This window comes from Vitis vinifera, chromosome 3 (assembly GCF_030704535.1).
Source record: "Vitis vinifera cultivar Pinot Noir 40024 chromosome 3, ASM3070453v1".
Taxonomy (NCBI): domain Eukaryota; kingdom Viridiplantae; phylum Streptophyta; class Magnoliopsida; order Vitales; family Vitaceae; genus Vitis; species Vitis vinifera.
In genome coordinates, this window is record NC_081807.1 from 5,138,591 (window position 1) to 5,158,369 (window position 19,779).

The 19,779-nt window shown below is 32.2% G+C and overlaps 2 protein-coding genes across 2 annotated transcripts; one reads left to right on the top strand and one right to left on the bottom strand.

Annotated features, from left to right (window-relative positions):
- Positions 1-213: 213 nt before the first annotated feature.
- Positions 214-6,003, bottom strand: LOC100253782 (uncharacterized). The gene is made up of 6 exons (XM_002285003.5): positions 5,640-6,003; positions 4,659-4,894; positions 4,318-4,576; positions 993-1,172; positions 761-916; positions 214-659 (listed from the first exon to the last, which is right to left on the bottom strand). The coding sequence occupies exons 1-6, from the start codon at positions 5,667-5,669 to the stop codon at positions 486-488; spliced, it is 1,035 nt and encodes a 344-aa protein (XP_002285039.1). The 5' UTR covers positions 5,670-6,003; the 3' UTR covers positions 214-485.
- Positions 6,004-17,790: 11,787 nt separating this feature from the next.
- LOC100248687 (2-hydroxyisoflavanone dehydratase) lies at positions 17,791-19,087 on the top strand. The gene has a single exon (XM_002285004.5). The coding sequence runs from the start codon at positions 18,011-18,013 to the stop codon at positions 18,917-18,919; it is 909 nt and encodes a 302-aa protein (XP_002285040.1). The 5' UTR covers positions 17,791-18,010; the 3' UTR covers positions 18,920-19,087.
- The last annotated feature ends 692 nt before the right edge of the window (positions 19,088-19,779 follow it).

Sequence of the window (19,779 nt, forward strand, 5' to 3'; positions counted from 1 at the left end):
TCAATGAGGAACTCTGTCAGACCAAGTCCAGTCAAATAAGGGCTGTTAGGCACCTCAACTGTCCTTCATTTGCGAGTCAACCATGTCCCTTTGGACCCTCCATTGGCTTCTTCTTTACTAAGACCGCGTATGACACAACCTTTTCTTACAATCTATGAAAAATCTATGCTTTCTCTTCTGAATTTTACACAGAATTGAAGGAAAACAAAAGGGTAACAGGAAACAAACTTTCTCTGAGGATCAGGTGGAAGAAAAACCAGAGTCCATCCATGAAAAGTGGGTAAAAAAAATGAATCAATTGAATAATAATTGGGACGTGGAAAACTGAAGCTAGGGGGCAAGGCAACACATGAAAGTGCTGCAGACAAAATTTCGACAGGGTGTCCTGCTGGGTGTTTGGCTCCTGTGACTGGAAAATAAATAATTAGGACAGAGAATGTGCTATTTACATTTGTCACAGGGGCTCAAGCTCAGATTTGGTGAAGTCATATTTGATAATCAGCGTGGAGGAAGCTTTCATACTGGGTTCCTTTGAGAGTCTTTAGGACTTCGTCCCAGTTCTCGACCTGTTCAGATAACGACCCTTTATGTATCTTCACTTGGCGACTCCTAAGATCCCTTTGTGGAACTTTAAGAAAGTTCAGAACATCAACCAGTTTCTGCAGTAAGACAATGAGAACAGTGGTTTTTGTAATGATGATGCGCATTATGTTTTATCTGAAGGATGAGATCAGGTTTGAGTTGAAGTAGTTTGTCTCACCGTGCGGTTTTTTATCACATCCTCATAGTAGAAAATTGTGTGTCTGGTGCTATTGAAGTACTGTAAAGCTTTGGCAACTGTATCTTCTACTTGCTTCAGATCCCGTATCAGCAAAGTTGCATTAATCGATGGCTTATATTGGGCAAGTATCTCAGCCTGAAACCATTACTGAGTTCAATAACTTGCATATGAAGGCATGTGTGTGTGAGAGGAGGGAAGTAGAAAGACAGACCTCACGAGGTGAATGTACGTGAGACTTGTGGGTTCCATTTAGTTGCTTGGCTTCTCGATCATAAGAATTGGCAAGCATTGAAATCATCCTCCTCAACAGATTTCTTCTGAAGAGGAAAATCAATGAAACACCCCTCGTGTTGAAATATTCTACTATCTCTTTATGATTCTGCATCAATCCCTGCATTAATCATTCCAGGCAACCATAAGCACTGTTTCATTGACAAAACAATCATAGAAAAGGCGGGAAAAGCATACTTATTGAAAGATAGGCGGCTATCTACTCCACAATTGCCATGTTACTTACACCAAATAGTGACTGCACACTGATGCATATATACAAAGAATGGAATGACAGAGCAAAATATGGAGTAGAAATAGGCGCAATCTATGCTAAATCGCAAGCCCATTGGTTGCCGACTGCCCACTTGGAAAAACTGCTAAGGTTTGCATGTCAATCATTCCAAAATTCTAAACAGATAATTTTGTGAAAAAACAAAAAAAAAACAAAAAAAAAAAAACAAAAGAAAAAAGGAGGAAGAAATGAATACATTTCATCAATGTTTTGTTTAGTTACTCAGATTCGAAGTTTAGTTTGGGGAAAGGAAGCCATGACAGTATTTTATAGGTACTAACCAAATGCACTGAAAGACAGTCTGGTGTGGACTCCTCAATCCAAGTAAACAATCAGCAATCTACACCTATGGTAGGGGGCTGAACTTGAAATTCTGACAATAACAGAGATAAGATATGAATGCGGGCATTTGGGTGACAGTGCAGGTTTAGCTAGTTTGAGCTGCAGGGTTTCTTAACTACTATATAGACCGTGTGTGCCTACAAAATATCAAAAGGAAGAGTTCAACCCTTCCTTGGCCAGCTCCGAAATTATTAGAGATTGAATGATGAGCATATGGTACTAAAATGTTTTGGAGAAGGGGGAATCAAGTGGCATCTCTTAGAAAAGTATGCTCCTTTGAAAGCACTAAAAAGGAGTATTTACAAAATATTAGCTTTGTCTCCTCTAGAAGAAAACTTAGATCTACTTGAATCTGTGGTCTTACTAGCCCAATTCCTTGTAGTAGCTGATTTTAAATGACAGCTTCCCAATCAAAAGAGGTGCTTTGACTTAATTTAGAGTTCATTGGGTTTGAGCCTTTCTCACTGCCATAGTTTCTTCCAAAATTAGCTGTATGATGGTTTGCATTAATGTGTTTATCACCCCCCCTTGATTTGTTTCTGCATTCCAAGGACATCTTTCAATCTATTTACCCAGGAAAATACATCTAATTTCATCAGTGAAGTATGGCCAAGGTTGTAATAGTAAACCTCTGTGGATATTTTGTTTTCCAAGTATATTTTGCCCACTTCTTCAAGCAAAAACAACCACTTATTGAGTACCATGGAAAACTTAATCTAGAAAGATAGTTCCCAGAAAAGTTAAACTTCCATCTTGTTCACATTGTAATATAACTTACACTTTGCTCAAAATAGGCTGCTGCTTTTATTTGGGGGTAGGTTGGTTATTCACCCTTAATAGTCCCATATTGTTCAAATACTCAACATAGGACATCAGTCACAACCATAAGAATTCAAACACCAGTATCAACATCCACTTCTTCCAAGACTCCTGTTTCCATTGAAGCAAACAGCAGCAGAAGAAATCTCCATATTTTCCTCAGGGTTAACCAAGTAAAATATTTTAACCCTTTAAATAGACATCCATCCACTTCATTTGAATCTGGTATATTCTCTTCACAAACATCAAAACTTGCTCTAGGACCACACAGTTGGCTCATAATGTCCAGGAAATGAATTACCATATACATCTAAGTTTCCTTTTAGCAACCCTAGAAAGAATCTACCATCAACTGCCCAAATGTCAATGCCAACCAGATTCATTTGTGTCTGTTTCTCCAGAAAGAGTTGGGAAAGAGAAGGATAAGCTAAAGGAAACATTTATTATTTTCTTGTGAGAATAATAAGAAGCCACAACATCTGTTCTATCAGAAAGGAAACAGGGAAATGAGGCATATTGACACTACCAAATGAGGGCACAATACAATAGTAAATTTGGAAAGTATGTCATTGAAGTCTTTTACAATAGGCAAAATTATCTTATCAAGAAATATTTTCACAATATGCGATGAATGAGGCATGCAGAGCATGCCAGCTTCTGGAAAACTTACGTGGCATAACAACATAAAAAGATTACTGTTTCCTCATTTTGGGATAAAAATGATACCTATAAGAAACAAAGCTCCAATCTCCTTGGTGCTACAAACAGGATAATCATGACAGTTATCCAAGACCATTACCAATTAACCTTACATTCATATCAAATGAATTAATGTGTTTAATAAAAGTTAAAACACTCCATGATTGTTCCTAGAAGTGATCTCTAAAACAAAAACATCCAGCCCTTGTAGCAGGTACTAATATCACATGCTTGGAATAATTTCACTACATTTCACTGTATTGATTTTTACCTTTCTGATTCTAAATATATGGCAAACCCAAGGAATAAAAAGTAAAAAAGCATCCCCAGAAAAGAGCGCATTTGAGTTTTTTTTTTTCACTAATTATATTGAAAAACACAGGTTCCAACCTAGTTTCATCGTATCCACCGAGAATGGTAGGACTTGGCCAAGTCACATCTGTCTCAATTATGGCTTGTGACAAGTCCGAAGACAAAAGTTGGGTACTGCTTAGTTAGCAACAATCCAATCCTGACTCACGTATGAATTACTTAACTTGGCCTACTTGTAAGCCAACAATTGGAAATGAGTCATTGGGATTGGATCAGCTACTCTTAACTTCTTTGTATAACAACACTAGGTTCCAGAGGAAGGAGTTAGCAAAGAGCTAACATGGAGCTTTGTTAAATAGGAACTCTGAAGGAATCAGGAAGCTCATAGACAACTCATGTTAAAAACTTGAGTACCAGTTCCTCAGTATAGAAACATGAGCATCATAATGCTACTGCAATCCTGATTGGAGAATTTATTACCATTGAACAGGCCACTATGTTTAGACCATACCAACTTTATAGTAGCATTACAAAATAAGCAGAAATAAACATGGCTGTTATTTGTACATGCTAACTTTGTTTGCTGATCCAGAGTAGTAGTTAGAATGGAGCTTTCCATGTCATGGAAAATACTGGAAAATTTAAGAGGCTCCTAAGACATAAGCATCTGCCACATAGATATAATATCCTAAATGCAAACTAAGGGGTCTCTCGTCAAACAAAAGTAGTACTAACTAAATGGTTTAAATTTACCAGAAGGAAAATAATGATATAAATTAACCATATCAATAGTGCTAACCTGATTAAGCATCCACTTCAGCCCAACGGCAGCTGTGCACTCATTCTTGGAAGCACTACTGAGCCAGTCTAGATTATAGATTTTATCCAAAGTTTCTGTGATTGAAGAAATATTGCTCCTTCTAACTTTAACAGAGAAAATCTCTCCATTTGAGCTAATGTTGATATGGCTATTCAATAAGGTCTCAAACCACCCGCTCCCAGATCTTTGTGTTGATAAGATGGCAAAATATCGTACAGGATTGCATGCACATTCAGCCCTGATAATTCAGCCAAATAGCATATCATAATGATGTAAATGGAACTCAAATTCAAAACCAAAAAATATAAACATCGGCATACCTGCTATAGGATATGGGTTTCGGGAAGTGCACATAACGAACTTCTGATGGTTCAATATTAGGCTTCTCACACGGCCTTTCAGTCAATTCGACATTTAGGAACCCAGCTGTGGCTGTGGTGCTAATTTGCTTTAGACAGATCGAGCAAATATAAACCCCACAAACCATTGCAAACACCAAAACAATCATCCTCAACACCAATGGAGATTTCTTAGGAGCCTTGAAGACGAAGGAATCCTGTGATTCAAGGGTGGCCAGAGTTAAAATGGGCAAATCACAAGAAAAAACGACATGGGTATTGCTGAAATTATCTTAAAAACGACATGGGTATTGCTGAAATTATCTACCCTGAGACCGATAATCCAATTTGATCGAGCAACCCAAAGGACACAAGGGTTAAATCAGAAGGGGTATATGACATGGGCACTAATAAATAGTCTAACTAGAAGCAGGAATAGGAATCCATTCGGATTGAGCTACCCAGATGATGAAAAAGGGGTAGAGAAAAGGGAAAAAATAATAATAATAAAAATAAAAATAAAAATAAAAAAAAAGAAGAAAGAAAGAAAAAATCAATCTGGTTGGGCTAGAAAATGTATACCCTCATTCTCTAACTAGAAGATAACCCACAAAAAAATAATGATAACTGATTTTATAACAAAAAAAAAAACAAAAACAAAACAAAACAAAAAAAACAAAAACAAAAATCAAATGATTCAAGCTGAAATTCTCAATCCTACCAGACTCTGAAGAAAGGAAAAGGAAATCTGGGTTTGCTTCAGTTCAATGAATTAGCAAAACAAAACCCGGAAACGTTGGAAAAAAATATTTGATTATTCAAACACCTAGATCAGACAACACCACATGCCAACCAAATTTCTAGTAATAGAAAATAATTGAAAACTGGACTCGTAACCCAAACAATCCATACACGTTCGCTCCTTCATAGAATACCATTTTGTGAGGAGATGAATCAACAAACCTTGGTGAAGAAACAGAGATCGTCTGCCATGTTTGAATATTCAAAAAGGAAGAAAATAAAAAGGCATTTGGCACTTCAGATTCGACTCCTTTTATATTTTCTCTCTCTCTTTCTCGAGCTTTCTCGCTCAGTTTCTCAGAGAAAAATGAAATACAGAGGCCTCAAGGCTTGAGCTCTTTCTCTTGAAGAACAATATTATCGGATGCTTCATTCATTGCTTTCCTTCTTCGGATTTACATTCCACCCTTTCAAAATCTAGGATGCTACGATTCACACCCAACTGAGAACAGCACGAACAGTGGCAGGGTTGAAACGTCGTCGTTTATCTGACGTATTTGACTTTTTCTTACACTTAAAAAGTTCAAAATCGCAATACTCCAACGACGCCGTTTTCAGCCGCCCCTGAATTTTATAGATAAGCTTTTGGTCAAATCCAAAGATGGTGAAACCCAAAATTTATCTCCTTAAAATGAAAATAAAAAATAAAAATTTAAGGCTATTATGCTTTGATTTTATTTTTTATATATACTATAATTGAAATGGTAAATAGAAATTAACCATAATGGGTTATAATATTTTGCAAAAAAATTAAAATACTCATTTGGTCAGTGGCATATGCAAGATCGTAAAATGGTTCTTCAAATATTTGATGGTGGTCAACAATAAATTTACACCACGTGGTGTTATTAAATAGTTTAATAATTTAATTTAAATTATTAAATAAATTAAGCATGTTTATTAAAATAACTTAATTGCATGAGTTAAAGTTAAAAATAACTTTAAATAATAAACTTTAATATTCACGAACGGATTATTTAAATGACAATTCATCCATATAATAAGTTTCAATCACTTCTCATGGATTTTCATAATTCGGTGCAAAAATGGAATATGCATTTGAAATTAATATACAAGTAAAAACAATTAATTTATTTTTATATGCATATTTTGATTTTACATTTTTACCCTTATTTGTTATAATCATTTCTACTATTGTTTTTACTACTCCACGACTTTCATTGTTGTTCAATTTTATTTACCTTATTTATAATTTATGAAGATAAATATGTCAATTTGATAATTTAAAATAAATTTTAAGTTATTTTATCAAATAACTTTAATACTTAAAATAAGAATTAAATAATAAGTTTTGAGTCAATAACTTAAGTATAATTTAATTTAAAACTAATTTAAGTTATTAAATTATAAGTATTAAGTTTTATCAAACACTCCTAAATGTTGTACCACTCGAGATATTTATAAAAATATAAATAAATAAATAAATAATCAAATTTTCATCCCAAATAAATTGCAAATTGAAGTGAAAATTATCAAAGAATAAATAGAACCATAATTAGGGTAGAAGTGAGTTTGAGATTGTATTTATAAATATGGAATGAAATTCAAGTACTAATATTTCCATCATATATAAATAAAAGTTAAATTAATTTTTTAACATATGGAAAATAAAAAATATAGGTCAAATTTTCATAAAAATAAAATATAAAAATTAAGAAAATTTTATTATTTATTTTAAAAAAGGAAAATTTTCATTAATTGAGAAAAGTCGATGGATTAGTTCCAAGAAGGGAGGTAATCCATCTTGATGCTTTTTCTAGTCAAATCATATAAATAGAGGGGAAAGCATATTGGGTTAGTTTATGAGCTAACACATTTTGCCTTCAATTAATATGGATGAAAGCTTCCATTGAATATGCCCATCAAGTGGTTTAATGCCTTCTATTGTATATGTGGAAAACTTAATTGATTTGTTCATAAAATTATTATCTGATATTTCTAGAACAAATGTTTATTTAGAAATCTGAAATGTTTTTAATTTATTTTTTATGTTTTTAAATATATATGTTGTAATTTATTTTTAATAATTCTTTATATTTGTAAAATTATTTTTTTAAACAATCTTAAGAAAATAAGTTAAAACAACTAAAACTAAAAAATGTTATCTGAAAATACTATGTTTCTTGTTAATAGAAAATTGTTTTATATTTTCTTGTCATTAAACTTTTTTTTTATCATGAATAATGGTTTTTCGAAAATAGCTACCATTTATATTTTATCTTATTGTCTCTTACCTACAATGAAAAATACATTGTAGTGGATCGTAGACCTTCAATTTAAAAATTAATCTCATAGTATGATTATTTATATGAAATTATAAATCAAATTTTAAATATAATATTTTAGTTGAAGATACAATAAGAATCATGTACAATCCCTGTTGTTCGATGTGCTTGTGCATATCCAAAAATAGTGAGTAATCAACCATTGGAAACAAAAAGAGAAAAAGAAGATTGTGGGTCAGGGTTGTATTAAGAATGATAAAGTTTAATTAGTGTTGACTTTCATATTTAATTTAATAGATAGAATACCTTTTAAGTCAACTTACGTGATACAAATTTACTTTTGAATTGATTTATTTGTGTTGATGAACTTGATAATTATTTTAACATGCTTAACACATATCTGATTTTTTTAAAATTTGATTTTGAATAAATACACCAATTGACTTATATAGGCATGTTGGAATATTAATCACTTATATAAGACTTATTTCAATTTGATTATTAAATAACACTTAATTGTGAAATGACTTAAATAGATTATATGATATGCCACCTATGTAATAATTAAATTGTTTTTGGGTTTGTATTATTAACTTAATTATTATTTATATGGTGTTTAAATTGATGAGTAGAGATGGTCAATTGCCAGTTGCCACCACAAGCCATATGGTATGATGCGCTCACTTCGAGGGATGACGATCCTCAGCCTCTCGCTCTTATCAATAAGCCCGCTCTAATAACAAATTTTTTTGACTAAAACTACGCCTCCTATTATAACTACAACTATTAACTAAATGAGTATGTTTGATAAAACTTAATACTTATTAATTAATATCTTAAGTTAAATTATACTTAAGTTGTTAACTTAAAACTTATTACTTAATTCTTATAAGGTTGTTCGATAAAATTAACTTAAATTTTATTTCAAATCATCAAATTGATAATTTTATCTTCATAAATTATAAGTAGAGCAATAAAGGTTATGGAATAGTAAAGGAGATTGTGAAGGTAAGGTAAAATGGAGATATGAATTTAAAAATAAATTAATTATTTTTACTTATTAATTAAAATTATTTTTGATTTTAAGTTATAATATTAAGTCATTTCACAAAACATACTTAATGACTTAAATTAAGTTATTAAGTCACTTTTATTTATTAAATAGATTTACTAAACACCCACTTAATTTAAGTCTAAATAAAATTTAATAATATTAAGTATTAAGTTACTTGTCTTTTTATTAATATTTTAATTCCATTAAATATTAAATTATTTGCTTTTGTACATGCTAAAAATTAAATCTTAATTATTTTATATAGTTAAAGATAAAATATTTAAAAACTAATAATTTAATTAAAAAAGGACTTTAAAATATTTCTAGAATCTCAAAATAATACAATTAATTAAAATAATAAAAATTATAAATTATTGTAATTATAAAGCAAGTAATGCATCATTAACATCCTTAAAAAATAAATTAAAAAACATTTCAAAACTAATAATTTAATGAATAGTAAATTGATAAAACCTAATCAAATCAAAGAGACTTAAGTTTTCACTTGTATATTTTATTTTGCATTCCATGTAGGTTAAGCTTGCAATATATTTTTTTTTTTTTACAACAATTCATTCTGAAAAAAAAAACTCACTCTTCCTTTCCAAACACCCCATTTTCAAAAGCCTAGAATTCACGACTTCTTAAGGTTAGACACTAATAATACATTTGGAGGTATAATGTTAGATGTTCTTGAGGGTGTTTAGAAGTACAATATCAGATGTTTAATAGATTGTCCAACCCTATAACTCGGAACACTTTTCTTAATCTTCTTCTTTTAAACCAAAAAACAAAAATAAATAAAAAACGATATAGATATACTTCTACTATCATTGAAAATATTGAAACCAATGTTTAGTTAATCTTGATTTTGATGATAACAAAACAATGTTTAGAACTAATGATTATATTGAAGTGTGATTAGGCCAGATGATTTCCAAAGTAGTAATCACAAAGACAAATCAAGCAAAAAAAAAAAATTATTAAGAAGAAGAAGACCTCAAAAAGAAGTGTTTTTCAGGACCCAACCTTCATAAGATATCTTTGTAAGGTTGTTGGTGTACTAGAATTTTCATACATTATATTCTTTACTTATGCATCAAAATCATCAAAGAATTTTTTCATTTTAAATCCTTTAAAATTGGATGATTTCATGTTTTCAACTAAAACCTTGTGTCAAATATTTTCCAAACTTGTTTAAAAGTTTTAAGTTGAAAAAGTTGGTTGTTGAGCCAAAAACGGCTCAACCAGTTGAACCGGATGAGGAACCGGTCGACCCCCAACTCAACCGGTCAAAGGGTGCAAAAAAAAACATTCTCTTAATTCCAGAATGGTTGTTCAATTGATCAAGGTTGAACCTCAATCGATCGACCCCCACTTCAATCGGTCAAGGTCTGGTCAAGAAGCGGTCGAGGTCCAACAATCACTTGCCAAGTATTAAATGCTAACGGCTAATTAACCGGTCGACCCCCATCTCAACCAGTCAAATCTCCAACGGCTAATTTGGTCTTTTTCCTCTATAAAAAGACTCAAATCTTTATTGTTTCATAAGTTTAACCCTCTCAAACCCTTCTTGAATGTATTTGAAGAGTGTTTTTTAGTGCACCATTGTTCTAAAACTTGCATATCTTTAGTGCATTATTCAATCCTAGTTTTCTTATATCATTTGAACCTAAAGTTTTGTATTAGGATTTTATAAAATTATTTGTATATCTTGGAGATGAAAAATATAAGTGTGATGCATCACTTACAGATTCTCAAGTGTAGGGTATCACTTGAGAGGTTGTTCAAGAGTGGAGTATCTTTTGAGGATTGTAAAGAGTGTTTGGAGCCAAAAGTCCAAGAGGGTGGATTGGAACCATAATTTAATCATATTGCTTGAAGGCTTGGTTTGGAAGCCTTCAAGCTTGGGATTGAAGCTAGAGGAAAGTGGACATAGACCAAGTTGCACCAAACCATTATAAAAATCTTGTATTTGCATTTTCTTTTCCTTACTCTCTTAATTTATATGCAATTGTTTTTATATTATTTTATTATGTATTTGCATATAATTATCTCTTACATTCACATAATTTAAATTTACAAAAAGAGACTATCACCCTATTCACCCCCCCCCCCCCCCCCTCCTCCTCTAGGGTGATTACCATAAGTTGGATTAGTTTAATTTTTCTAGCAAAAATAGTTATATGTTTATTTATTATTCAAAAACCATTACTTTTCTCAAATTTTTTATTAAGAATTTGAAGAGATTGGAAGAATATAAATTGAGGAAGAAGAAGAGAATGATGAGTATGTGTTGAACTTTAAATGCATTTTTATTTTTCCACTAGTGGGTATTTTTGTCCTAAAAATTATAATCCAAGTGGGTGTGAGGAACAATCACGTAAATGCATATGTAACATGGTAAAATTGGTGCAAGTATAAGAATGTTGATGGCTTATATGGAGCAGGCATTGGCTCTATCACCTTCATTCATTTTATTAACTTTCGGGTATTACATAACTCCTAAAACAGTGCCCAAAAAACAACCATTCTTTTATTTTCTCAATCACCCTTCTCTCATCGTACCAAAGTCCTGATCCTATTTATATTTGGGTTTAGGGAATACCCAAATATAAAATAGTTTAATATATAGGCTCATGGGCCAAATAAACTTAGCCCAACATGAATAGATTTGTGCAATGCATCCTATTGGAAATATCCCCCCAATGCTTCGTTTTTGGTAATAAACTGGACTATATGAGTTTCTAAAGGTTCAAAGCATAAATGTTTTTTTTTTTTTAATTTAAAAATATTTTTATTTATATGACAACTTAAAATCATGGTTTTAAAAACCGAACTAGCCAGTCACGGTTCCTGTTTGATTCGACCAATTGGACCGAAAAACAATCGAATCGAAATTAGACCATTTGAACTGATGGTCTGACTGATGAACCGGTCGATTCCCTCCGGACCCAACAGTTCATTTTTCTTCCATATTCCCCGTGCAATTGGTACCCCCACTGTCACATGGAGCGTCGTCCAACCGTCAACGATACCTCCACTGTCGCCTGGAGCATCATCCCATCCGCAGCACCCCCGACGCTGGGAACCCCACTCCATCTCCCCCCGCCGCGCGCTGAAAAGCCCTCCCAACCTCGGTAGCACCTAACGCCACTTCCCAACCTCGCCCCCAAAATGCCCAAATTCCTATCGCCAACCCCTCGCCTGCAAAGCCCCATCACCCGCCACCCCTGGAAAGCTCTCATCTCTCTCTATTCCTCCCACCACAGCTTGAAAATCCTTGCCTTCTTAGTTTTTTAAAATTTAATTTTTTCTCTCTCTCTCTTTCTACTCTATAAAAGTGTTAGGAATTTGAGGCTAATCCAACCTATGATAATCACCCTAGAGGGGGGGTGAATAGGGTGATGGTCTCTTTTTCAAATTTAAACTAAGTAAAAATAAGAGACAATTTATATGCAAGTATATGATAAGCAAAATAAAGACAATTGCATATAAATTAAAAGAGTAAGGGAAGAGAGAGTGCAAACACGAGAGTTATAGTGGTTCGGCGCAACCCGGCCTACATCCACTCTCCTCAACCTCCTAACCGAGTGAGGGTTCCACTAGCTTGAAGCTTCAACCAAGCTTCCAATCTTCTTACAATTGGATTATGGTTCCAATTCACCCTCTTGGACTTTTGGCTCCAAGCACCCTTTACAATTCTCAAGAGATATCCCTCTCTTGAAACTTCCTCTCAAGGTTTACAAATAATGATCTCAAAGGTTTACAAAAATCCTAGCACAAGAACTTTAAGCTCAAATGATACAAGAAAAGCTAGGATTGAATGGTGCACTAAAGATATGCAAGTTATGAAATAATGGTGCACTCAAAAACACTCTTCCAAGGCTCAAATATAATCAAGAATGATTTGGGAAGGTTAAGCTCTTTAAACAATGAAGATTGGAGCCTTTTTATAGAAGAAAAAAGCCAAACTAGCCGTTTGGGGTTCGATCGGTCGAGCTGGGGGTCGACCGGTTGACTAGCCGTTAGCATTTAATGCTGGCAGGAGACCGTTGGGCCTCGACCGGGCCTCGACCGGGTCTCGACCGGACCTTGACCGGACCTCGACCGGACGAGGTTCGACCTTGACCGGTTGAACAACCGTTCTGGAAGAAAGAGAAAATTTTTGCATTTTTCGAACGGTCGACCGGTTACTATTCATCCGGTTCAACCGGTTGAGCTGGGGGTCAACCGGTTGCTGTTCATCAGGTTCAACCGGTTGAGCTGGGGGTCAACCGGTTACTGTTCATCCGGTTCACCCGATTTAGCTAATTGAGCCGTTTTTTGCTCAACAACCAACTTTTCCAACTTATAACCTTTTAAACAAGTTTGAAACAACATTTAACACAAGGTTTTAGTTGAAAACATGAAATCATCCAATTTTAAAAATATTTAAAACAAAATAACTCTTGGATGATTTAGGTGCATAAGTAAGGAAAATAATGCATGGAAATCCTAGTGCACCAACAACCTTACAAAGAGACTTAAGAAGCTTTGGTCTTGAAAAACTCTTCTCTTTGAGGTGGTCTTCTTCTTCATGATTTCTCCTTGGCTTGATTTGTCTTTGGATTGCCACTTTAGAAGTCATCTTGCCTAATCACACTTAAAATGTAGTCATTAGTTCTAAACCTTGTTTTGTTATCATCAAAATCAAGATTAACCAAACCTTGGTTTCACAAAAAGTTTTTTAAAAATTAATTTTGATGTTTTTTATTTACATTTTTTATTTTTTATTGATTATAATTGTTGTGATATGTTTAATATTTATTATTATTATTTATTTATTGCATATTGATATTTTAATTTATTGAAATTATTAAAAATATTGAGTTGATTGACAACTATAGGTAAAAAAATTTGTGAAAAAAATCAACAAACATAACAAATACTGTCAAAATTTAGATAGAATTTATTATTTTTATTTATTAATTTTTTTAAAATTTTAATAATATATAAAAATATATATTAATGACGTCATCGATTCGACCGTCGGTCCAACTAGTGAACCATGAACCGGTAACTTTTCCGGTTTGATGACCGGTCCGGTTTTGAAAACATTGATAAAAATTTTGTGTTTGCATTTTCTTTTCCTTATTCTCTTAATTTATATGCAATTGTTTTTATATTGTTTTATTATGTATTTACATATAATTATCTCTTGCATTCACATAATTTAAATTTACAAAAAGAGACTATCACTCTATTCACCCTCTCCTCTAGGGTAATTACCATAGGTTGGATTAGTCTAATTTTTCTAACAAAAATAATTATATGTTTATTTATTATTCAAAAACCATTAATTTCCTCAAATTTTTTATTAAGATTTTGAAGAGATTAGAAGAATATAAATTGAGGAAGAAAAAGAGAATGATGAGTATGTGTTGAACTTTAAATGCATTTTTATTTTTCCGCTAATGGGTATTTTTGTCCTAAAAATTATAATCTAAGTAGGTGTGAGGAACAATCACGTAAATGCATATGTAACATGGTAAAATTGGTGTAAGTATAAGAATGTTGATGGCTCATATGGAGCAGGCATTGGCGTTATCACCTTCATTCATTTTATTAACTTTCGGGTATTACATAACTCTTAAAATAGTGCCCAAAAAACAATCATTCTTTTATTTTCTCAATAACCCTTCTCTCATCGTACCAAAGTCCCGATCCTATTTATATTTGGGTTTAGGGAATACCCAAATATAAAATAGTTTAATATATAGGCTCATGGGCCGGATAAACTTAGCCCAACAGGTATAGATTTGTGCAATGCAACCTATTGGAAATATCCCCCCAATGCTTCGTTTTTGGTAATAAACTGGACTATATGAGTTTCTAAAGGTTCAAAGCGTAAATGTTTTATTTTTATTTTTTTAATTTTAAAATATTTTTATTTATATGATGACCTAAAAGTATGGTTTTAAAAACCGAAACGGTCGATCACAGTTCCGGTCCGATCCGGCCAATTGGATCAAGAAGCAATATAATCGAAATTAGACCGTTTGAACCGGCGGTTCGACCGGCGAACTGGATGAATTGGTTGGTTCCCTTCTAACCCAGCAATTCATTTTTCTTCACCCTTCCCCGTGCGATTGGTACCCCCATTTGTCACATGGAGCGTCGTTCGGCCGACAATGGTACCTCCACTATCACCTAGAGCATCATCTCGCCGGTAACACCCTCGGCGCTAGGAACCCCGCTCCACCTCCCCCACTGCGCACTGAAAAGCCCTCCCAACCTCGGCAGCACCCAACGCAAATCCCGTCAGCAGCACCCAGTGCCACTTCCCAACTTCACCCCCAAAACGCCCAAATCCCCATCACCAACCTCTCGTTTGCAAAGCCCCATCACCCCCCACCCTTGGAAAGCTCTCATTTATCTCTCTATCTCCCCCCAACACACCAACTGGAAAAGCCTTGCCTTAGTTTTTTAAAATTTAATTTTCTCCCTCTCTCTCCACTTTGGAAAAGTTTTTAAAATTTTAATTTTGATGTTTTATATTTAAATTTTAAATTTTTTTTATTGATTATAATTGTTGTGATATGTTTAATATTTAATTTTTTTATGTTTGTTTTATTTATTGCATATTGATATTTTAATTTATTGAAATTATTAAAAATATTGGGTTGATTGACAACTATAGGTAAAAAGATTTGTGAAAAAAAATTAACAAACATAATAAATACAGCCAAAATTTAGATAGAATTTATTATTTTTATTTTTATTTTTTTTAATTTGTAATAATATATAAAAATATATATTAATGACGTCACCGGTTTGATCGCGGTACGACTGCCGGTCTGATCAGTGAACCGTGAACCGATAACGTTTTCGATTTGATGATCAGTCTAGTTTTGAAAACATTGCTTGAAAGAAATCTCACTATAATTTTAGTCATTTGAATATCTAATAATAAATAATTTAAACAAAAATAAAGTACTTTTATCATTTAAATTAAATAAATTTAGATTTTCAAAATTGAGACCATTAATGATATTAGAATAGTAGATATGAAATTTCTTAATTTGGACCGATATAATTTTTAAATTAATTTTATTTTCTTATATGGAGGATATTATTAATTCACTTGAGGGAACAAGGAAAACTTTTTTCTATGTACATGAAATAAATTAAAAATTATGTGGGAAAGTAAAAAAATAAATACTAATAAAAATGAATACAAAAGTATTTGTCAAAATTTCTTTATTTTCTATAATAAATAAAGGAATAAATATATTATGGACAATTGTGTTTAAGGGTTGATAGTTTAATGGGCCAAAAGTCCATCAAAGATATAAAGTTCAGCAAAAGGCCCAGGCCCAGCATTGTGAAAATGGATTCACCGCTCTCGTAACCAAAAGTTTGTTGATGACCATTGACCAAAGGGTGGAAATTGTATGCGCTGACCACGAAAAAGCAATACACTTACTACTTAAAATTGAAATGGGTAAAAATTGATTTTATTAATATTAAAAATTAAAAGAAAAATAGAAGAACTTGAAAAATAAAAATAGTATAATATCATAAATATAGATTTAAAGTTGCTTTTATAAGTATACATATATATATATATAATACTAAGAGCTTGTGTTGGCCGTGTAATTAAAAATTAGTTTTCTATTTTTTAAAATAAAAATTGTTTTAAAAATGTGAAATAAAAAACAACTTTTAAAAACAAGTAAAAGTCGGTTTTACCTTTTTTTTTAAAAAAAAAAAACCATAGAAAACTTTTAAATAAATCATAAAATAGAACATTATATCTTTTTTTTTTCTCTCTTTACCAATACCGAAAATCTTCAATTATATTCTTCCTTTAAATTACACATGATTTTCTACATTTCTTTTAACTTCTCTAAAATTCTTGATTGAGTAAATAAACTCGAAATCAAATTATACTCCATACATAAAATTCATTAATTATAAAAAATAATTTGAAACTCAAAAACCGGTTTAATTAGTACTAAAAAGTCATGAGACTCAATAACATTATAATTAATAATTTTATTTTTAAATTATTTTTATTTATTTTTAATAAAAAGTTTATAAAGATATTAATATCTTATGTTTCTAATATATACTTTTTTTTTATAAAAATAAATAATTTATGATTTTATTATAATATTATTATTTATATGTTACTAGAAACTATCTAATTTTTAATTTATTTGCAATTAGAAAATTATTTATATTTTTATTAAGAGTTGAATTAAATTAAATTAATATTTTATAAATTGAATTTACAATCTTTTTATTAATTCCAAAAAAAATTAAAACAACTTGTCCAGAATTTTTATTTTTATTTTTATTTGTAAAAATTGTTTTAATAAACAATTGTTGAACAATTTTATTTTATAAAATAGGAAAAAAAAATTTATTCTTTAACTTAAAAATAATATTCAAAAAACAAACATAGAAAAACATGAACAAAATAGTCTAATATGGAATGAAATGGTATTTTTAATATTTTAAAATTTTGTTTTCATTTTCATTATCAAAATAATTTAAAATATTTGATAATATGTTTATAAAAAGGAGTTTTGAAGGGTAAAATAGTTTTTTTATATAAAGATAAATAAGTTTTAGTCTTCTTTCAAAACTTATATTCAAATTAATCATTTTATTGTCATATAGGAACTATATCATAATTTTTTTGTTTTTCAAAATTTATATTAAAGTTTCAATCGTCAACCGAGCTTTTATTTTTTAATTAAAAAATCAATTGTCAATTAGACTTCATTTTTTAATTAAAATTTAAATTGATAATCGAGGCTTTAGTTAATTTATTTATTTTTAGTTTAAAACTTAATTAAAAATATTAAATTATAACATAAGTTTTGGAAACGAGGGCTATTTTGGCCAAAACTGTATAAAAAGTGATAGTGGGCCCATAATTCTCCCTTAATTACATGACGTGACTGTTCCTTCCCTCATTTTTTATTCCTCTATAATTGGCAATTGCATTAAAAGACGTATGAAGTTATCAGAGTGACTGCTCGCTAAAACTCCATTTTCAATATAAAATTTGTTTGGTTGAAAAGAAAACAGCCCAACAACGACTCTTCCACCATTTGCCTTCCGTTGTGTACTAGAATGGCATACAGGACTTCAACCTACCATTCACAACCAGTCCCAATATAAATATTAACGATCCCTGCACTTCACGTTTCTCAAGTCTCAACCCTCTCATCGCTGCAATGGCTTCAAGCAACACTGAGATAGCCCACGAGTTTCCACCATTTTTCAGAGTATTCAAAGATGGCCGCGTGGAGAGGTTGATGATCCCTCATGATCCCCCACCCCTTCATCCCAAACCCGGCGTTGAATACAAAGACGTCGTCATCTCGTCGGAAACCGGCGTATCGGCCCGAGTGTTTTTCCCCAAAATAGACGGCCCGGATCAAAAGCTGCCCCTCCTCATCCACTACCACGGTGGGGGCTTCTGCGCCGGATCACCCTTCGACAGCGTCACTCACAATTACCTCACCTCCCTCGTCGCCGCCGCCAATCTGATCGCCGTCTCCGTCGACTACAGGCTCGCGCCAGAGCACCCTCTCCCCATCGCATACGACGACTCTTGGGCCGCGCTGCAGTGGATCTCCTCCCACGCAAATGGGTCAGGACCCGAACCTCTCTTCAACAACCACGTTGACTTCGGGCGGGTTTTTTTGGTGGGTGAGAGCGCCGGCGCAAACATAGCCCAGCACGTGGCAGTCCGAGCTGGAGTCACCGGATTGGGTGGTGTCAAGCCTGTTGGATTGATTTTAGCGCACCCCTTTTTCGTGGGCAAAGAGCCCGATAAAATGATTGAGTTTTTGTACCCTAGTTGTAGTAGGGTTAACGACGACCCGAAACTAAACCCGAATGTGGATCCGAATTTGTCGAAAATGGGTTGTGAGAGGGTGCTTGTATTCGTGGCAGAAAAGGATTGGCTGAAAAGTAGGGGTGTAGGTTACTGTGAGACCTTGGGTAAGATTGGTTGGACAGGGGCGGTGGAGCTCATGGAGAACGAAGGAGAAGATCATTGCTTCCATCTGTTCAACTCCGACAGTGAAAAGGCTGAGATGCTGATGAAACGCACCGTTTCATTCATAAATCAGGAGTGAGCGCCCTTTGGGTGTTCTTGTATCTCTGTGAGCCTACAATAATGTTATCATTTATCCCTAATTTAAATTATATGGAGGGTAAAAAGGTAAATTCAGTGGCTTTTAAAGGCTTTGAATTTAGTGGATAAAATCTCCTATTTGATAAATAATGTTTCAATCATTTCTCAACTATTATTCATCATTACGAAGAAAGCTTTATATTCTTCCTTTTTTACCATGACAAAGAGAAAAAGTTATTATTTTTTATTTTAATCTATTTTTCTTAAACTTTAGGAGCTACGTAAAGACTCAATAATTCAATTTTTTTTTCCTCAACTTTCTTATAAACAATTAAATTTTTATTTTTATTTTATTTTTTAAATATTTTTCTTATCTATTTTCTTGTTTTCTTTCTTCTCATAACTAGAGAAATATAACTTTCTAGTCTCTATGCTAACAAGTCGTGGAATATAACTTTCCTTTTAGCATTTTCTCTCGTTTTTAATCAATATATTTTTACTTACTAGTCTCAAAATAAAAATATCGTGTTTTTATAACTTATTTAATTAAAAAGTGATTTTTTATTATATATACTAAAAATAAAAAATTAAATTAAGTTATTTTTTAAAATTAATTTTATACATTAGGTCGAGATAAGAGAAGGCAACACTTGAACTAGAGTTTTAAAGGAAAATATGAAACTCATCCCTACCCCATTCATTTTAATTTTAAATCCATAGTGTATGGGACAAGTATTAGAAAAAACACATTTAAATAATTTTTTTTTAAATTATTTAGGAAGTAGGCTATATTGTTTCACTAATAATTGAAAATATAAAAAGTATTTTACCCAGCTTTTATATTCTATATAAGTGTATATT